This window comes from Paroedura picta, chromosome 12 (genome assembly GCF_049243985.1).
Source record: "Paroedura picta isolate Pp20150507F chromosome 12, Ppicta_v3.0, whole genome shotgun sequence".
NCBI lineage: Eukaryota > Metazoa > Chordata > Lepidosauria > Squamata > Gekkonidae > Paroedura > Paroedura picta.
In genome coordinates, this window is record NC_135380.1 from 30,808,422 (window position 1) to 30,826,366 (window position 17,945).

Consider the following 17,945-nt stretch of genomic DNA (forward strand, 5'->3'; position numbering starts at 1 on the left):
TCTACTTTGCTCAAATTTCCCTTGCAGAGTTGTACATGACGTTCCCAGGGAAGTCTTTCTACGGTGCCTGGACTGCTGATGTGACCTTTTCCTCACTGTCAGCTGCCAAACAGCAGTGTACCAGTCTGGGCAGGGGCTGCAACATGGTGGTGAGCACAGCAGCTGGCCACCGCCTAGGTGTGGGGACACGGTTTGCTACACGGGAGGAGACTGCTGCGGATCCAGAGACGGCTGTGCATGTCAAATCCAAGTGCTTCCCTGGCTATTCTGGGGAGGATTGCCAATCTATGTGTCCTCACTGTGAGCCTGGTGTGAGCTGCAATCCACTGACGGGGCTGTGTGATGGTTTCCTGTACTACAGAGAGATGCTTGGTATGTAGGGAAACAAATGGGAGCATATTTAGCACAATCTTAAACTTCCAGACAATGGCAGCCTCTGACTATAGTAGCCAAATCTTAAAGCTACCAAGGACATGGATGATGATGATAGAGCTTAGAATTGGCTTGACACTGTTGTCTGAAGGATCACGCCTCCTGATCCTCGTGTCATTTATATTCATCTGGGCTCCTTTTCACAGAATGGCTCTGTCATTTCTTGAGCCTATTTACAGTCATCAGCTGAACCTTATGAAACAACTGAAGAATGGATGAATGGTTCCTTCTTAAGTTTCAGAAAGATGAGCAAAATAGACCTTTTCCACAAGACCAAGCATAACTTGGTAGCCCTAATATATCTTTTATGTTCACTGGCAGTCTTCAAGCAAAGGTTGGATACGCACTTTTCTTGGATGCTTTAGGATGCTTAGGGCTGATCCTGCGTAGAGCAGGGGGTTGGACTAGATGACCTGTATGGCCAATTTCAACTCTATGATTCTGTGATTCTGTGATTCTATGATTTTGCTTTAGCACCTAGCTTTGCAAGTCATCTTGAGTCTTAGGACAAAGGTAAGATATAAATCACTTTAATGAATACAGATTCTCTTTTGCTAATCCTTTTTTCTGCAGCTGTATATACTTCTCTGAAGTGTTTGCCCCTTGGCAATTGGGTATTTGAGCATGGGTCTTGTGTGACATTGGAACGCTACAGCAGTCAAGAGGAAGCTGAATCTATTTGCAAGAGATACCTGGGTGCTGAATTGTGGAAGGTCCAGAATCCCCTGCATGCGGTGAGAAATCATGTTAATAATTTAAGGCAGTGGCTTGTGGGTTGGGGGATGGGCTGTGATGATCATATACTTAACTCAACTTTTGGTGAGACCATTCAACCGTCATCTTCTGTAACTTTGTCCCCCCATTTACCAGATGGGGATAATTTTACTGCCCCAGACTACCATTTGCAATATGGGAAAAAACAGAAGGATGAGGGACTAAGAAAGTGAACCACACCTATTTTTAGGATTACTGAACCTCCAGGTGATGGCTGGAGATCTTCCACTATTATCTCCAAGAGATGATCAGTTCACCTAGAGAAAATGGCTGATTTTAAATGTGGACTCTATGGCATTATACCCCATTGAAGTTCCTCCCTTCCCAAACCCCAACCACTTCAGGGTCCACCCCAAACATTTCTAACCCAGAACTGGCAGCCCTAACTATTTTCTACCACAGTTTCTGTCACTGAAAACTTTTAACGGAATCATCTTTCATATGAACAGGGGTATTTAAGGGAATATCTCATTACCCATAGTTTAAAAGTGGCTACTGCTGCACTTCTCTGTATGAGTGCCTAGAATGAGGTGAGATTACATCTTTTTAGGTGTTGCCCCCTTGGAAGCCTCTTGGAACTCCATGACCCATGAGCACCAGTCAGCCCCTTCACTAGTGGCCTTCTGAGATATGGTGCAAACAGTTTGTTTCTACGGGTCTTTGAGATGAACCCACTTTTAGTAGAGAATTTTAATGTGGGTATTTGCTTTCTCCCTCATTTTTGCTGCATTTCTGTTTTTTGGTGTTTGGCGAACAGTTCTGCTGTTAATCTTATTTCATCCAATTTCTGTTGCTGTTTTGTTGAGATGACATGCAGGTTAAAGATTTATCATTTTTAGTCTGCTGTTAATGTTTATGGTTTTGCAGCTATGTTGTTTTATATTTTAATGGGTCCTGCAGTAGAGCAGTAAGGTATAATGAACCGATAAGTAAATAACGCATGTAAAAGCATTCTGAAACATACTATATGTCACTATATACAAAACAAGCCGTTGTTGTCCTTCAGGTGCCAAAGGGCTTTTCTGGAGCTGAAAGAAGAGCCTCGGAGACAGAAGACTTCCTTTGGGCTTGCCAGAGACCTGAAGGTGGGAGCTCCTGTACTTGCAGAATGGGGCTGTTTCCAAAGTGTCATTTCTGTGTTGAGTTCTCTGTATTATTTCCAGTTTCCATGTTTCATGTGAACCATCCTGAGTCTCAGGGGAGGGTGGAAAATAAATGTAATAAATAAATAATAGTGTGCTTCGAACTGATTCCTGGGCCCAGATTGTGTCTTTGTCTCTCTCTACTATATCAGGTAGACTTCTGTTGCTTTATTTGGGGGGCTTTGTTTTTCTGGCAATTTTACTACTCCCTTTGCAGATGTGGAGATGCCATCATTTAAGGAAAAGCTGCTCATTTCACTCCAGGATGCTCCTTCACCACAGAGGCGTGCATCACTACAGGAAGCGAAAGATGCCTGTTATTTGCAGAAGGGACATTGCACTGGAGTGCTGAGCTTTCACGGTGCCTATTACATGGTGGCGGGGATGGTGCTGGTTGACTGCCCTGGCTCAGGTGCCATTCTGTATGTCAAGTCAGGTCAGTGACTCTTTGGAGTATGAGGGGGAGGTAAGGGAAGGGCTAGTGACTGTCTCATTTCCTCTTATATTCAAAGTTGTCCCAGAGCATTCAGGCTGTTTCCCCAGCAGCTCCAGTGACAATGATGAAACATACACTGTGTGGACCAGGGGTTCTCAGATTTTAGTTAACAGTGAAGCTAGAACTAAACATAGCAGACATTGCATGGTGGTCACATGCCAGATGTGACAACTTCTGGCAATTTTCTCCCATAACTACTGAAACAAAGAGAGGAGCCTGAAACTGTTCCCATGCTGACATTCTGGTAATTTCCATTTGTGGAGATGCTGCTGCAGACAATGTCCAGTGGCAGAATGCTTCCACATGGCCGGTTTCCTTGCCCCAGTCCCCCAGCAGTGGCCTCCACCTGGGTCACCAAGCATTTGCTGTTTTAAAAATTAGCACTAGAATATCATTATATTGATGTACCATTGTAACAATAGATGGGATAGGTTGCATAAATTTCCAGGTTTCATTTTAAAATCTCTAGCCACTTCCATTGTGAAGATGTGTTTTGCTGTGCGTGGAAATGTCCTGCAATATCATTGTAGAGGAATCGGAGTAGTATTGTGACTGAAAGGTTTGATCTGGGAGATTCTTATTTCAAGTCTCACTTCTGTCATTAACTCACCACGTAGTCTGAGTTAAGCCACACACCCACCTATACCCGCAATATCTGTAGTATGGGGTAATAATAGTGGCTGGTGCTACAGAGCTGTTGTAAGGATTCCAGCAAGATAATGTGCATGTGAAGGGCTTTGAACAAAGACATCTCTATGTAAATAATAATAACAGTAATAATTAATAATGTCTGTTTGGATAACATTTAATGTCCTCCAAACCCCCAAGGGATGTGCAATCTTGCAAATATGTTTCTGTTTTTTCAGCCTGCTCTGCTGGCTTCTGTGGAGACAAATGCCAGAAGCGTTGCCCTCCTACTTGCTTGAGCAGACGTACCTATAACCCCTTGACGGGTCAGTGTGATGGCTTTCTGAGCTGTGTACGTCAGTTCAGCCCTTCTTGTCTTCATGGTAAGGAACTTGTACCATGGCATTTATATGAAAGGAACACCAACTCACTGATGGAACTAAGTAAAATGTTTTGGTCAGTACCCCTTCTGGAATCTACTTAGAGGGGCTTTGAGAGGGAACTATGGGCTGCCAGCTAACCACCCTTGGCCAAGGGATTGTTTGTGAGGAACATACCAGGAAAGAAACAAAGGAATTGTTAGGCATGCAGGACTAAATTTGTCATCCACCCCCCCCCCCTTTCTTTTGTATTGCTTTCTCAGGCCTGGTGAGCTCAAGATGTCCTCACAATCCTGGCTGGTGGTTTTGGGATGGACACTGCTACTATGTGGAGGAGCACAGCAGCAAAAGTTGGAAGGGGGCCAAAGCCGATTGCGAAGCCTATGGCAAGGATGTGGGCTTGCTGATGCTCACTAGTGCTGAGGAAAAGGCATGAAGACAAAGATGAATGGTGGTAGCTTCAGTCACTGTACATGGTGGGAGAAATCTGTTGGAGAAGACTGACTCCTAGGGATTTACCTGTGTTCAACAGCAGGAGAGGCAGCCTGTGTGGAATGGAGCTAGGAAAGTTCTGTTTCTCATGCCAGCATGGATCCAGCAACGCTGTTCCATTCAGATGGCATCCATGAGTCTCTGTTAAAATTAGTCATATCAAGTTTGCCACTAGCAGAACTGACACAGGTGGAGATGATCAGGCCAACCTCATTTATTTGTTAGCCACTGTGCAGTAGCAGGCCACATGCTTTGTATATAGGAGGTCCCTGGCTCAGTCCCTGGCACCCCCAGTTAAAAGCATCTTGAGCAGTAAATGTTGGGAAAGACCATTCTTTGCTTGAGAACTTAGAGAGTTGCTGCTGGTCAGAGGGGATGATATTGAACTAAATGACCCAACAGTATAAGATGCATCTTATGCTTTCCTGCTCCTCCTCCCCCCCCCACACACACACACATTCTGCTGGATAGTAAGAGCAGTTTCCCCTGTCTGGGTTGCACACTATCAGCATTCTTTGTGTGAATTAGAACTTCATTAAATAAGCCTCTTTCCTTGACTGCAGGCCTGGATAATGGCCATGGTGCAGAAGGAGAGCTGGACAGGGCTGAATGATGTAGACAATGATGGGACATGGACATGGGCAGAGGGCCAGGCTGCTGATTTCTCCCCTTCCTGGTGAGTATATTTTTGGGATTTGCAGCTGCCTTCAGTTATGGATGTATACCACTGTCAGCATTCAAAGACAAGTGGGACAATCAGGTTATCTCCTGTGCAGCAGAACTTGCAAGTAGTTCCCCCAGTTGGAGAACATGAGGCAACCTCACCTGAACCCAGATGACAGGTCCATCTAGTCACCTGACTGACAGAGGCTCTCCAGGATCTCAGGAAGAGCTCTGTCCCAGCCATTCTAATTGGATCCATTTGAAACCTTTTGTGCACAAAACATGTGTTTGTACCACTGAGCTACACCCCCTCCTGACACAGTACCCCTACTTTGATCAGCTTATTCAGTATTCTCTCAGAGGAGTTGAACATTTGACCTGCCTGAAATTATTCCCTTGCATCTTCATAAAAAGTAGCTATTGCCAGTAAAGATGGCGGAGCAGCAAACGAAACCAGTATCAGGTGACCCGCCTTCAGAATTGCATCTCCAGGTGGCAAGGCTCAATGCTTCCTGTCCTCCCCCCTCCCCTGAATTTGGTATCCTTTGCCCTCCCCTCTATATTCAGAATTAAAGGTTGGTTCTTTCGATGCTTGCTAAACAAATGTTAACTGCTCAGGTCCCCCTTTTCGTCCCAAACCATATGCAACCTTCTTTTGCTTCCACTCTTAGGCTGGCTGGTGTGCAATTTATGTCAGGGGGCTGTCTTGGAATTGGGCCTCAAGGGGAGCAAAATTTGGCTGTGTCCCCTTGCTCTGAACTCAAGCCATGGGTCTGCAAAGCAACTGTGCGTAAGTACTTATTTCTAAGCTTTGAGGGGGAAGAAACAGCATGGTTTGAGTCCAACTGCTTTTGTCTTGCAGCTGCAACTAGTGAGGTCAACAGGAAATATGGCTATGGAACCTATCAGCAATATGAAACTGAACTTTTGATCCAAGTGTTTTTGGTTTATCTCAAGATGGATTTTGGGAATTAGGAAGCAAAACAAAAACAAAACACTGACCTGTTCTCTTCCAAAGTAATTTTGTTTCATGCTCTTTCTGTTCAATTATTTTTTTTTCTTTCTGGCTCAGCACCTCAGAGTTCCTGTCCCACAGAGCCTGGATGGAGACCCTGGAATGGCAGCTGCTACTTCTGGGATTCTTCCTTGGTCAGTGGATGGCATGAGGCCCTGCAAGTCTGCCAGAGGTTCAGAAACACAGAACTGCTATACCTGACATCACTCCAAGAGAAGGTGTGATCCCAGATTTTAAGAGTCTGCAGAGTGAAGACTTGGGCATCTTAAGGGTTTCTGGTGACTTCTGACCCAGGGGAGTTGGCTTTGGGGCTACAGGAAGCTCGTTATCTGAGGGGGGGCAGTGGCAACCCCACTGGAGCTGTATGGGAGGGGGCACTAGGCCCACGATATTATATATTAAAGCTATTTGTAGGATGATCAGGGAGAGGACAGCAATGCTGTACTGCATCTGCTACATATTGTGATGGGCGCTACTTCTTTTCGTCTTGGACTAGGGGCTCATTAGCTCATTTGGGCCTACTGTTGGCTGCCCCTCATATCTCCTTATACCTGCTCAACAACTGAGAAGCAACACTGAACTCAACTCAGATTCTTTCTCTTTAACTACCAGGAGAAGCCAACTGGGCAAGGGGAACCTATGAAGCTGCCTTATACAGACTCAGACAATTGGTCCATTTAGCTTAATATTGCTTATACCAAGTGGCAATTGGTGTCTAAGGTCTTGAACAAAAAAGTATCTTTTGAAGCATTGACTACTAGAGATGCTTTAACTGGAGAGGCTGTTAAACATAGGGCCTTTTGTGTGCAATATTAAGGGCCTTTTCGCACAGGGATCTTTGTTGCAAATTGTTTGCGGAATGAAAAATCGCCATTTAAAATAGTGGAATTCGTCGTTATGCATACCTGCCTTTGTAGTGGAATCAGTTGCGTTTTTTAGCGTTTCCCACAGGCTTCCGGTCTCGGCAGAAATCGCTAGAAAGGAAGCGCTATTGCCAAGCTCGTCCCGCCCCTGGCCGTCAAGCAGCCAATGGGCAGCCGTTAGCATGCTCCCAAACAGCCCCTTTCCCTTTAAGAAAGGTTTAAAAAAAAAAAAAAACGACCCATAGCAATGAATCTAGGTAGATTCGTTGCTACGGAGAGACCCATCCAGCTGCCTAATGTGAGCTGTCGTTTGATTGTATGATCATTTGCACGCTGCCTCGAGTGATAAAAAAAAAAATCCCCCCCCCCCTCTCACGGGCACGATTTTCGGCTGAATTTATTTGTAAAAAATAAAGGGACTTTATTTCAGCAAACGGGCTTTTCAGTTGTTTGTGCTTAGTGACTAAAGGTGAAGGACTGAAGCCAGGGAAGCCTCTAAACAGAAAGAGGCTCGCCGGTGCGTTTATCCCCGCTCGCTCGGAGAAAAAAAAATGGCGATCGCTTCGCCGGAAGTTTGGAGGAGAGAGCCAGGGGGAGGGACTTTGAAGAACCAGCAACAATGGTAACGCACAGATCTTTAGCGCTACTGTTGCAGATTGGTTGCAGGAGTGTATCGCTATCCGGAGGGTGAATCCACTTTTCTGGATTCCCCTGAAAGCGCCACAACGAAGCGCTTTTTGCTGATTGGTTTCAGGATTGTTGCAGATTGTCTACGACGTCGTGGGTTATGTCAAATTAGTAGCGTTTCCAAATAGCAACCATTCTGCTACTTTGAAGCCGTGCGAAATGGCCCTAATTCTGACCCAACTCATGGGCAAATATATTGTGTTATTTGGTTCTCTGAGTCTGGGCCAAAGGGAATATATGCAATGAGTGTTTTTGTGGTGGTGGTTTTTGATGTATTTTATTTGTTCACAGTAAATGTTTTCAATTGTTTCATTTTATGTGGTTTTATTGGATTTTACCAACTTGGGTTCTGGTGGCTCTGGAAAATTGTGGCAATATAAATATTTAAAATAAATAAAACAAATATTTTTCTAACCCACTCTTCCAATACAGCTCAGGGTGGGTTAACAACATCATCAAAACAACGATTAGTGAGAATGAAAATGCTCATAGCCAAAGCAGAGAGGAGAGGAACCGTGAGGGAAGCCCTTGCCCCTCGTCATATGCGAGGAAACCAAACCCTTGTCCTGCCTGGGCTGTCTCCTCAATGCATAAATCAGAGCACAAGAAGCAATTGGGTGAAAGGACTGGGAGTGCTCTGCAGACATCTTGAGTTTCCCGAAAGATCCCCTTGCAAATCTGGAAAGTGCCTGCTCTAGGGATGTAGATAACTTTTGGCTCTGTTTGCAACATATACTGTCCATTGTGCAGAAATGCACTGGGCACTACTGAAAGGCCAGAAGTTATAGAATTTCTGACTCTGGGTTAAGAAATACCTGGAGATTTTGGGGTGGAGCCTGAGAAGTGTCGGTTTTGATTGGGGGGAGACCTCAGCCAACAAGGCCACCCTTCAAGGCAGCCATTTTATCAGGGAAACGACTATCTGTAGTCTGGCGATCAGATGTAATTCTGAGAAATTCCAAGGCCCCACCTGGAGGTTAGCAAGCCTAAGAAGTTACTAATCAATGTGGCTATTCTCTCTTCTATGCCAAGGATTGAAATTATCTTCTTGTTCCTTCTAGGAATGGGTCAGTTCAAACTTCGGAGAATCTTTCTGGACAGGCTTGAATGATCTGAAAGATGAATCTGTCTTTCTGTGGACAACAAAGGAGCCCCTTAGCCAGCCTCTGTCACAGTGAGCACCCATAAGTCATGTGGGTCAGGCGCAATTGCCTAAGGCTGTTTCCCCAGAATAGCAGGCCCCCTTTCTTCAAGAAGGACTGCTGGGTGGGTGAACTACCAGAAGGCAGAAAGTTGGAACTTTGTAGCATGAACACATTCAAATGTCATAAACAGACTGGAGTTTGTAATGAACTCAAGTCTTGGGTTCCAATGCTCCCTTCTTAACCACTCGCCTCATCCTTTTTAAAATAGAAGATCGCCTGCTCTAGGAACTAACACCAAATTCCATTGCCCCCTCCTCACAAAATATGCATTTCTGGTATTCTGGAACCAGGCCCACACTGCATGTTATACATTTTCTGACTCTTTGAAGAAAATCGAGTGAACTCTTGAACAGCCAATGATGATTCCCATGTGTAGCACTCAAATAAACACCTCACAAAAAGATTAGAAAAAGACAAGTCCTGACATGCAAATGTTATAACTTAGAACAGCCGTTCTTAAACTATTATAGTTCTGTGCCCCAATTAAAATGGATGGCATGCTGCATTTTTACAAACAAAAATATTTGTTTTGAAAATATAATGGAGTCACAATTCTAGGCACATTTCCTGATTGAAAGGTGACTGGCATTCATGCAGAGATACAACAGGCAGCCTTCTTTAAGGGCCAGTAATTCTGCTGAATTTTCAGTCTGGAATAATTTGTCTATACTTGATGCAGACAAAGGGCAGAGCCGCCCCACCCACCCAGCTGATTGGAAAAAAACAAGGATACAGCAGCAAATCATGCAGAGATGCAACAGCCAGCCTTTGTGGCTGGATCCTTGGATTTAAAGCAAACCTTAGTTAATGCTGAGCATGCCTGACACAGAGTCAAAATGTTCATGTTTTTAAAGAGTTGCATTCCCTGCAGCCACACAGCAGCTACAGGAAATGGGTTTTGAAAATTAAAAGAGAGTTCAGGTGGGCTCAGAACACTGCCACAGGGGGAGGAAGAGTTGCAGCCTTCCACTCAAGGCTGCTTTCCCACGTGGAAACAGTGCTGGAGTGAATATTCCCCCTGCTTTTGAAGGTTCATGTGTCCAGAATACTCCATGTGAAACAGCAAAAAATTGGGAAATAACTACTGTTTTCATACGGGGAAATGTCTTGGGGGGAAAGGAGTCCTTCCTTGCCCTGTGGCAGCGTTCTGAGCTAGTCAGAGCTGTCCTTTATATTTTAAAGGCCATTTCCCAAACTGCTGTGTGACTTAGTTCAGCCTTTCTCAACTTTTTTTACCATTGAGAAACCCCTGAAACATTTATCAGGCTACAAGAAACCCCAGAAGTGGCACGATTGTGCAGAATATGGTTGAGAAGCATAGCTGTGTAACTGCCCATCCAGGGCCCCTCTTCTTCCCATCCCCTCCAGGCCCATCATTGGCCATTTTGGGGGATCAACATGATTATATATTACCATATCACCCAATAAATGTTTAACAAACATAAAAAGTATATAAAAATTAATTAACTCCCACCCCTTTTGGGAAACCCTCCTAGGGCTGTCAAGAAACCCCAGGGTTTCTTGAGACCCTGGTTGAGAATGCCTGCCTTAGCCGGAGCCAGGGAACCCAGATCCAGCTCTTTAAAAACACAAATAGTTTGGTCCAGATTTAAGGACTGGAACAGTGTGATAAGGAAGTATGACAGTAAACAAGACTTTTATCTGCAGCAAATACATTATATTGCACACAGGACCCCTATAATTTGTGAAGCAGATTTGGTTCTCGCATACCAGCATGCTGGCTGAGAAGACTTGGAGAAGACTCCACTAAGGAGTCATGTAACTTATGGGAATATTGTGACTCTCCTTCCTAGCCCTGGAGTACAAATGTCCGTCCTTTCTTCCCTCCCCCTTATGATGGAAAAGGTACTTGCACGATGACATGGCAGATGGTGGCCTGAAGGATTGTGTGTGGTTTGACACAGTGACTGGATTTCTAATTGATGCCAGTTGCAAGGAGAAGAGGCATTTCCTCTGCAAATGTAGTGAAGGTAAGAACCTCAGTTGTGCAAGAGCGGATGAGTGACATAATCCACCACCCTTTGAGGTACTCTTGCTTTATCCACACTGCTTTCTTCTGTCAGCTTTTGCATACATGGTCTCTGCAATGGAGCAGGGGAAAGCTAAGGTTACAGGAAGACATAACTGCTATTTAACTCTTGGGGCGAGTTGTGACACCACATTGTTGGCTGCAGGGCAGTTAGGAAGTAATAGGTGATCCGTCTGGGAGCCAGCCTCAGTGGAGTTATGTGCTTGAGTAAAGCTGAGCCCCAAGGGAGGTTACATTGCTTCCTGTACTTATAATGGTTGATGGGAAGGCTTAGAAAAATTCCTATAAAACTTGGTTGTCAAACTAGTTTAGAAGACCTTTCCCCTTCAATCCTGCAAGGAGGCAGCTAGGTAAGCAAGAGCCCAAGATGGCTTGCACCAATTTACTAGGCTGGATGTATCATGCAGAGGGCATTGTTTGGACTGTGGAACAATTCCACTGGGTTGAGCCAGTCAAGATCTATGCTTCAGAATGGATGGGAGTACTTTGTCCCCACGCTTGTGCAAAGCAAACTGATATGAATACAAAGGGATGATTTCTACCACCACCCTCCCCTCTTGGCCGTGTCAGTAAAAATTCTACCCCGGCTAGTTCAAGGAGATGAAACGATACAGATATTTGAAGCAAATAAAATAATAAATACAATTATGTCTACTGGTGTTAGTATTAACCAGAAAAATGTCCTGGTCCTCCAAATAGTGGCAACGCATGGATTGTTTCAATTGTCATTTACTTCTGAGTGCCCACTTCCATTTTTGACTGTTGCCAGATTTAACATGACATCCTTTCCCTCTTCTCCATAATTGTTAGCAGTCCAAAACGCAGGTCAGACCCACGTAGCATGAATGGACTGTCGTGATGCTTTTGCACAGTGTTTTGTTGAAAGCTCTGCTCTTGTCCTTCCCAGCCACAGACTGGTTTGATAAGCATTCTGGCCATGGTGCGGCAGGAGACCTGGAACTACTTTACCCGTCCATGGAGAGCCTGGAACAGGCAAAGCAGGAGTGCCTGCTGGAACGTTCCACATGTGTTGCTGTCCTCCAGACAGACAAGGGATTCTACTTGATCAGCTCTATGGAGGATATTATCTCCAAGCCAGACTCAACACTCTACACGTGGTCCAGTAAGTGGACTGGGGGAATGGAGGAGAGACCAACAGGCAGCCTGTCCAATCTTTTGCCTTGAATGTGGAAAGCAACCAACATCTGTTATCCATAAAGGTTCAATATAGTCTCCATTTGGATTGGTGAAATATTTCTGAATCTTCTGGAGGCCAGCAGAGTGGTGGAGGGAAAGGTTGTTGCCTTCATTTGAGGGAAAGGCGCCTCTGGGGTGTAATTTCTACATGACTCACTCTCGCGATTCATGGTTACATGCTTTTCACCAATAAATAAGAATAAACTTATCCCAAACATTTTGAATCAGTTAGATGCCAGCTCCCATGAGGACTAGAACCAGACTCCTTTAAGTCTGGAGCCACAATTCTAAAACTAGAGGTCCCAAGTCTTTAGTGGAACTACTCTTGATTCTGCAGACTTCCATAAATTAAGGAAGCAAATGTTCTCTCCAGCACTACATGATTTGGGAGGGGGGCATAATTTCCTGGATTTCTGTCTGCCAAATTGCTGTTAAATGCAGAGGAACTTGTTACAGAAAGTTGGCAACACCATCATACTTTGTTGGCCAGCATAAAAAGATGCAGTAAATGTTTGATTTCTGTTACCTTTCTGTTGCTATTTATAAGACCTTCTTAAACCTCATTGGCTTTCCTTAGGAGCTGGTAGCCATGTTAAAATAGATCAAGATGGTGGCCGCATTCTATTGGTAGAGTATGCTAGAAATTGTGGTGCAGAATGTAAGAGGCAATGCTATTGATTCTTATGTTTGCATTTTGTAGTGTTCACAAACTTGCTCTCTTCCCCATTTTTTTTCTTTTTTGCAGTTTGTGCAGAGGGCTTTAGTGGCCCACGCTGCCACAAGGCCTTGGCACCCATATCACAACCAACCTGTGACTGCAGTGGCAGCTTCCAGACAACAGCCAAGAAAGGCAAGGAGAAACAAAGAGAAAGACAGCAAGCAGATGGAAGGCAGGCTGGTGTGGGGGTTGTGAGCATCAGTTGGCACCATAATGATGGAGCCTACTTGGAGTCCAAAAGAACACAGCAGGATAGCTGGCTCCAGGTGACAGCTGGAGATCTCGTGGAATTACAACTGATCTTCAGGTGTCAGAGATCAGTTCACCTGAAGAAATTGGCCACCTCATTGAAGTTCCTCCCCTCTCCAAATCCCACCCTCCTTGGGCTCTGCACCCCAAAAACTCCAGGTATTTCCTAACCTGGAGCTGGCAGCCCTAGAATACAGTAAACTCCCCAATTTTGCTGCCAAGCCTGGGACTGCAATGTGTGTGTGTGTGCGTGACGGGCTGCAAGTTGCGCAGCTCTGGGGATAACACCTGTAACAAGAAGCATGTGTCTCTGTTAACTGTGCCAGATTTGGGGGTGCTTCTGTGACACTTTCAAGCAGAAACCTCTGTGTGCAACTCTGAGTTGGGAAATTCCTGGAAATTTAGGGTGGAACTTGGGGAGGGGGTATGGCAGGGATATGATGCCATAAAGGCCACACATTTTTCCAGGGTAACTGATCTCTGTATTCCAGAGTTCAATTGTAATTCCAGGAGAGCTCCAGGATTTAGATGGGGGCCGGCAACTCTAGACTTGTAAATTACTGCTTTTGAAGCATTCTGAGTAAATAGGGTCTTGCAGGGCTGTCCTGGAGGTATTCTTTCACAGCATCTTTCTTATAGCAGGATGCCTACTTATAATGAGGTCTCCTCTGAAGTGCAAGAACTTCCGTGTGACCTTCCCCCACTGGGGGGTCCAACCATATTTTATTTTTATTTTACTCTTGGAAGTTCTTCTAGTTGGCTAGGCTGTTATCTTTATTTGTGAGGAGGGGGCATGGTACGTGATGCAGCATTATTCTTATCTGCAGAAGGATCCTTGTATAATTGGTGTCTCCAGTTTAAGAATCTTAAGTATTCTCACATATAATGGATATTTTGCAGATTGTACCTCAAATATTACTACTAGGGTATTGCATGCATAAGATCCCAGATTCATATCCATAGCCTCTCCAGCTAGTTTCCAGGTGGCGGCTGCTGCGAATCAGTGAACTTGGTTAGACCAATGGTCTGCCTTGACAGCAGTCCAAAGGTTAATACATCATTCATTTTATGAATGGAGTCACGGAGTGCCACGTGTTATATTGCAAAAGGTTCTCTGGAGGCACAATCCCTAGCATTGAAGAAATGACAGAGGGAGCAAAGAATGCTGATGTGCATTAGTGGGAGAGGCGTGGTTGACTTTCTTCCATAACTTGTTAAAGAAAGTAGTAGTGAAAAAGTTCAGTATGTCATTATTAGTAAAGGTGCAATGATTTTAGCTGGCTTGACTGTGTCAGGTATCTGACGCTAATCAGTGTTCAGTCATTTCTTAAGTGGGAGAAGGCAAAGCTTCAGTTGTCATGAGAACAGAGCTCTCTGTGGTGCCTTCGGCATCACAACATCTCTAGCCTGGTGATGTGGGTCCTCAGAGATGAGGAAAAATAGTCGCTTGGCCTTGAGATGCTGTCCATATCTAGGGGCAACCCTCCCACCAGCCAAAAATGTTGGCTTTGGTGGGTGATTTGTCATCTTCACCTGAACCTGCTCAAGAGCCAAGGATAAATAAATATTTTATTTGCATACCACCCTATCCTTGCTTGCTCAGGGCAGTTAACAACATTAAAAACAGTACATATAATAAGTAATAAAACAAGTCCTTCATAAAAACCACTTCCCACTGGACTGCACAGAGTTTAGAAGAGTTCCTATCAGTGGATGGTTTTTTGAATAGGAAGGCCAACAATTCATGATGTTCTTGCCTGGCCTCAACTATAGGCCTGGCAGAACAGCTCAGCTCTGCAGTCCCTCCGGAGTTGCTAAAGTCCCAAAAGGCCCTGATCTCTTTGGGTAGAGCATTCCACCAGGCTGGGGCCAGGGTCAAAAATGCCCATGCCCTTGTTGAGGCCAGTGTTATATCATTAGAGCCGGGGACCCTAAGCAGATTTTGGCTGCCAGATCTTAATGGTCTTTGGGGGTGGGGATAGGGAGGAGGCAGTTTCTTGATCACTTACTTTGGGCGAAATCTGTCTTTGTGACTGTTGGTGCTGGATGATTAGTTTCCTTGGTTTGCTACCTGGAGGAGCAACCAAAAAGTTGAATTGGCCCAGCCAAGTCCCACCACTCACCCAGAGGTCCATCTACATTATACAGATTTATAGTTGGTTTATACCATCTTAATTCTCCCTCAAAATATCCTGTGAGTGACAATTTGATGAGGATGCTAAAACTCTGTTAGAGATCCCCTTAGCTGTACTTTGCAGGACTGCAATCCCAAGGATTCCCTGGGATGTGGAAAGTACTCCAGCCAATGTACAACTGTAGTGCAGGTATACCCACAGTGACTGTAGGCAGGGATGGGTGGGAGCAAGCAGGAACAGGAGATGTTGAGGCCTTCAGGCCCCAGATAGATGACTTTGTGGTGTGTCTCAATGCAGTTTGCGGCATCCCAGTACAGAGCTGTGTGGATGACTGCCTCCACATGACAACCTGGAAAAATTGCTCACTCTGCTTGCCTGCCTGCACGGGTGAGTAACTAGCCTCCCCTGAGTGATCTGGACTTGGGAGTACATGGGCAGATTCATGCTCCCTGCCTTCTCTGTTCTTCTTGGGGCTTGGTCTCTTGTTTCTTTCATGGTGAAACTCCCAAAAACCGTGTCCCAGTAATCTGGCATGCTATATGAGAAACTTTGCAGTTCACAATAAAATGTTCTGCTGGGTTGCCACTCCTGTACAAGCTGACTAAATAAACTTTGCAGATCTTCAGGTGTCAAGTCAAAGCAGAGTTCCTTCAACAATCTTAGCTTATTTGCATTAAACCTGAGCTACTTGAATAGCTTTGATCTGAATTCTTGCAAAATTCTTGGGAGGTTTAAGCACAAAATATACCACTACGTATTTATAATTCAAATATTGCAATATGATCTAAATGGATGCAAATGTTAAAATGTCCAGTGTCTGCCTAGGCTCTTCCGGGGTCAGCTGGGGTCACCAGGTGGAGGAGCTAATCCGTCTAAACTCCCTGCTTTCAGAGAGCTACTTTTGCACAGATGCAAACAAGGCAAAAGCATGGCAATATCTTCTTTTATGACAACCTGTCCTTATATGGCTCAGACTTTTTTTCAGTTTATGTTTTACAGTTGTGATACTGCAGGTGGGTCCATGGAGAGAGGGTATATGTAATCCTGATGATTTGGATAGTATAAAATGCTGAAGGTCTTAACACATCTAGACCCAGGTAGCTTGCTGAAGGAGGGAACTGGTGACCTGATACCTACTGTTCTTTAGCATTACCTCTGCAGATAGGCAACTGGTGGCATTGCAGCTTCCAGTTCAGCAAGCATAAAGTAAGAAGGTGTCAGTAGGGGTTGACTCCTACAAAGTGCTCCGGTCTGTTCTCCTCAGTCTGAGCAGCATGTCACCCAAGTGCAAGCTAAGTTGCTCTCAGACTTTCCATCCCACTCACCTGTTGACCAATGCAACTGTAATAGTAGTCCTCTTCCACATCACTCTTCTCTGCCCACATGCAATGTGCTCTTGCGTACTCTTGATGTGCAGCTTCTTTCTTCTAGCAGTGAAATGCTGCATGTTGCACTGGTATGAAGGGCCCATGCACTGGCTCTTGTCCACTCATCTCACACATTAGACCATGGAGTTTGCAGAGCAAGACTGTTGCTGCCCACTGAGCCTCCCTCCCACCCCTGTTCCTGGAGCATCAGCAGTAAGAACAGCAGTAAAATGGGATATGCAGTTGGAGGGGAATTGCCCCTATTCCACAAACGGAGATGACATTCCATCAGACAAACTGCATGGTTCGATACATGCCAGTAGGTTCAACCTGATCATCTGAATTTTGAAATGGATCGATATGCAACCTGCAAATCATCTCATTATTTTTCTCTTCCTTGTCACCCAGAGGCCAGCCTGAGCAATCTGGACCCCGAGGAACTTGCTCTCATAGCGATGATTCAGTTCAGAGTGTCACATTCGTTCAACCTCACAGCAGAAGATGAAAGGGACAGGGGAAACTCATCCAAAATCATATATGACCCCAGATACCCGTGATAGTTCCCCAGCCTTTGATAAGAATGGAGCAAAATAAAGGATGGTAAAGATGTGGGGAGTGTTTGTGTGTGTCTGTTGTTGTCTGTTGTTGGTTTTTTTTAACCTAGGATCACGTTTCACATTGTGTTTCTGCTTTGGGTATTTTTCAGTAGGTAAACACTGTAGATCTTTGTTCAGCAAATCAGAGCAGAGGCAGATATAACATTTGCAAAGCAGTAGGGAGGCTCTGGGCACGCCCTCGCTGCATTCATTCCAGATGTACCTTTTCATGTCCACAGCTAAACTCCAAGAGAAAAAAAAAGAATGCTTTTCTAGCTTTGAAGCAGAAGCCAGCAGTGCAAGGCGCTGACTAGCTGTCCACTGTATGATGACACCAGGGCCTCTTTTGCACGATGGAAAAGCTGATGAAAACTCACTAAAAACATCGTTGTTTTTCAGGTGGCCCTCTTCTCGTCTTGAGGTAGTGAATGCCATCAGGATGTTATACAGTGTGTAAAGCTGTTTTCCTTAGTTTGTCTCTGCCTCATTTGTCCTGCTGGCTTGTTGTGAGCCATAAATGTCACTCCTGAACTCCTTGAAGGAAGGAGGGGTGGGGAAAAAAATACATTTTGTATGACCTTTAGTTAATAACAAATAAAACGGATTGATTGACTGTTTTGGCAGGATAAGAGGTGATGTGCAAACAAGTTAACTGGTTAATTTCCTTGGCACGTAGCCAGCTGAGAGGAACAAGGTGGTTGATGCCAGGTGAACCCAGTTGAGTTTACCAGGGCAGTTTGGCACTGTTCTATTGCGGGGGAGTGAATAGGCCCACAAGGAAGTTGTGGCTTTGCCCCTTGGCTGTTCTGTTAAAATATTTGCTAAGGAAGAGCAGCAGCTCCACCCAGAATTAGCTG

The 17,945-nt window shown here is 44.9% G+C and overlaps 1 protein-coding gene across 2 annotated transcripts; it reads left to right on the top strand.

The window, feature by feature from the left end:
- Positions 1–40: 40 nt before the first annotated feature.
- On the top strand, positions 41–17,082 carry LOC143821705 (uncharacterized). Of its 2 annotated transcripts, XM_077305975.1 has the most exons (15): positions 41–372; positions 1,006–1,166; positions 2,213–2,291; positions 2,566–2,784; positions 3,711–3,854; positions 4,115–4,281; positions 4,907–5,019; positions 5,678–5,796; positions 6,079–6,239; positions 8,633–8,745; positions 10,643–10,767; positions 11,734–11,949; positions 12,769–12,873; positions 15,423–15,512; positions 16,901–17,082. In XM_077305975.1, the coding sequence occupies exons 1-15, from the start codon at positions 144–146 to the stop codon at positions 17,047–17,049; spliced, it is 2,190 nt and encodes a 729-aa protein (XP_077162090.1). In that variant the 5' UTR covers positions 41–143; the 3' UTR covers positions 17,050–17,082. The 2 variants fall into 2 exon arrangements, with proteins under 2 accessions (XP_077162090.1, XP_077162091.1); XM_077305976.1 differs by lacking the exons at positions 12,769–12,873; positions 15,423–15,512.
- The last annotated feature ends 863 nt before the right edge of the window (positions 17,083–17,945 follow it).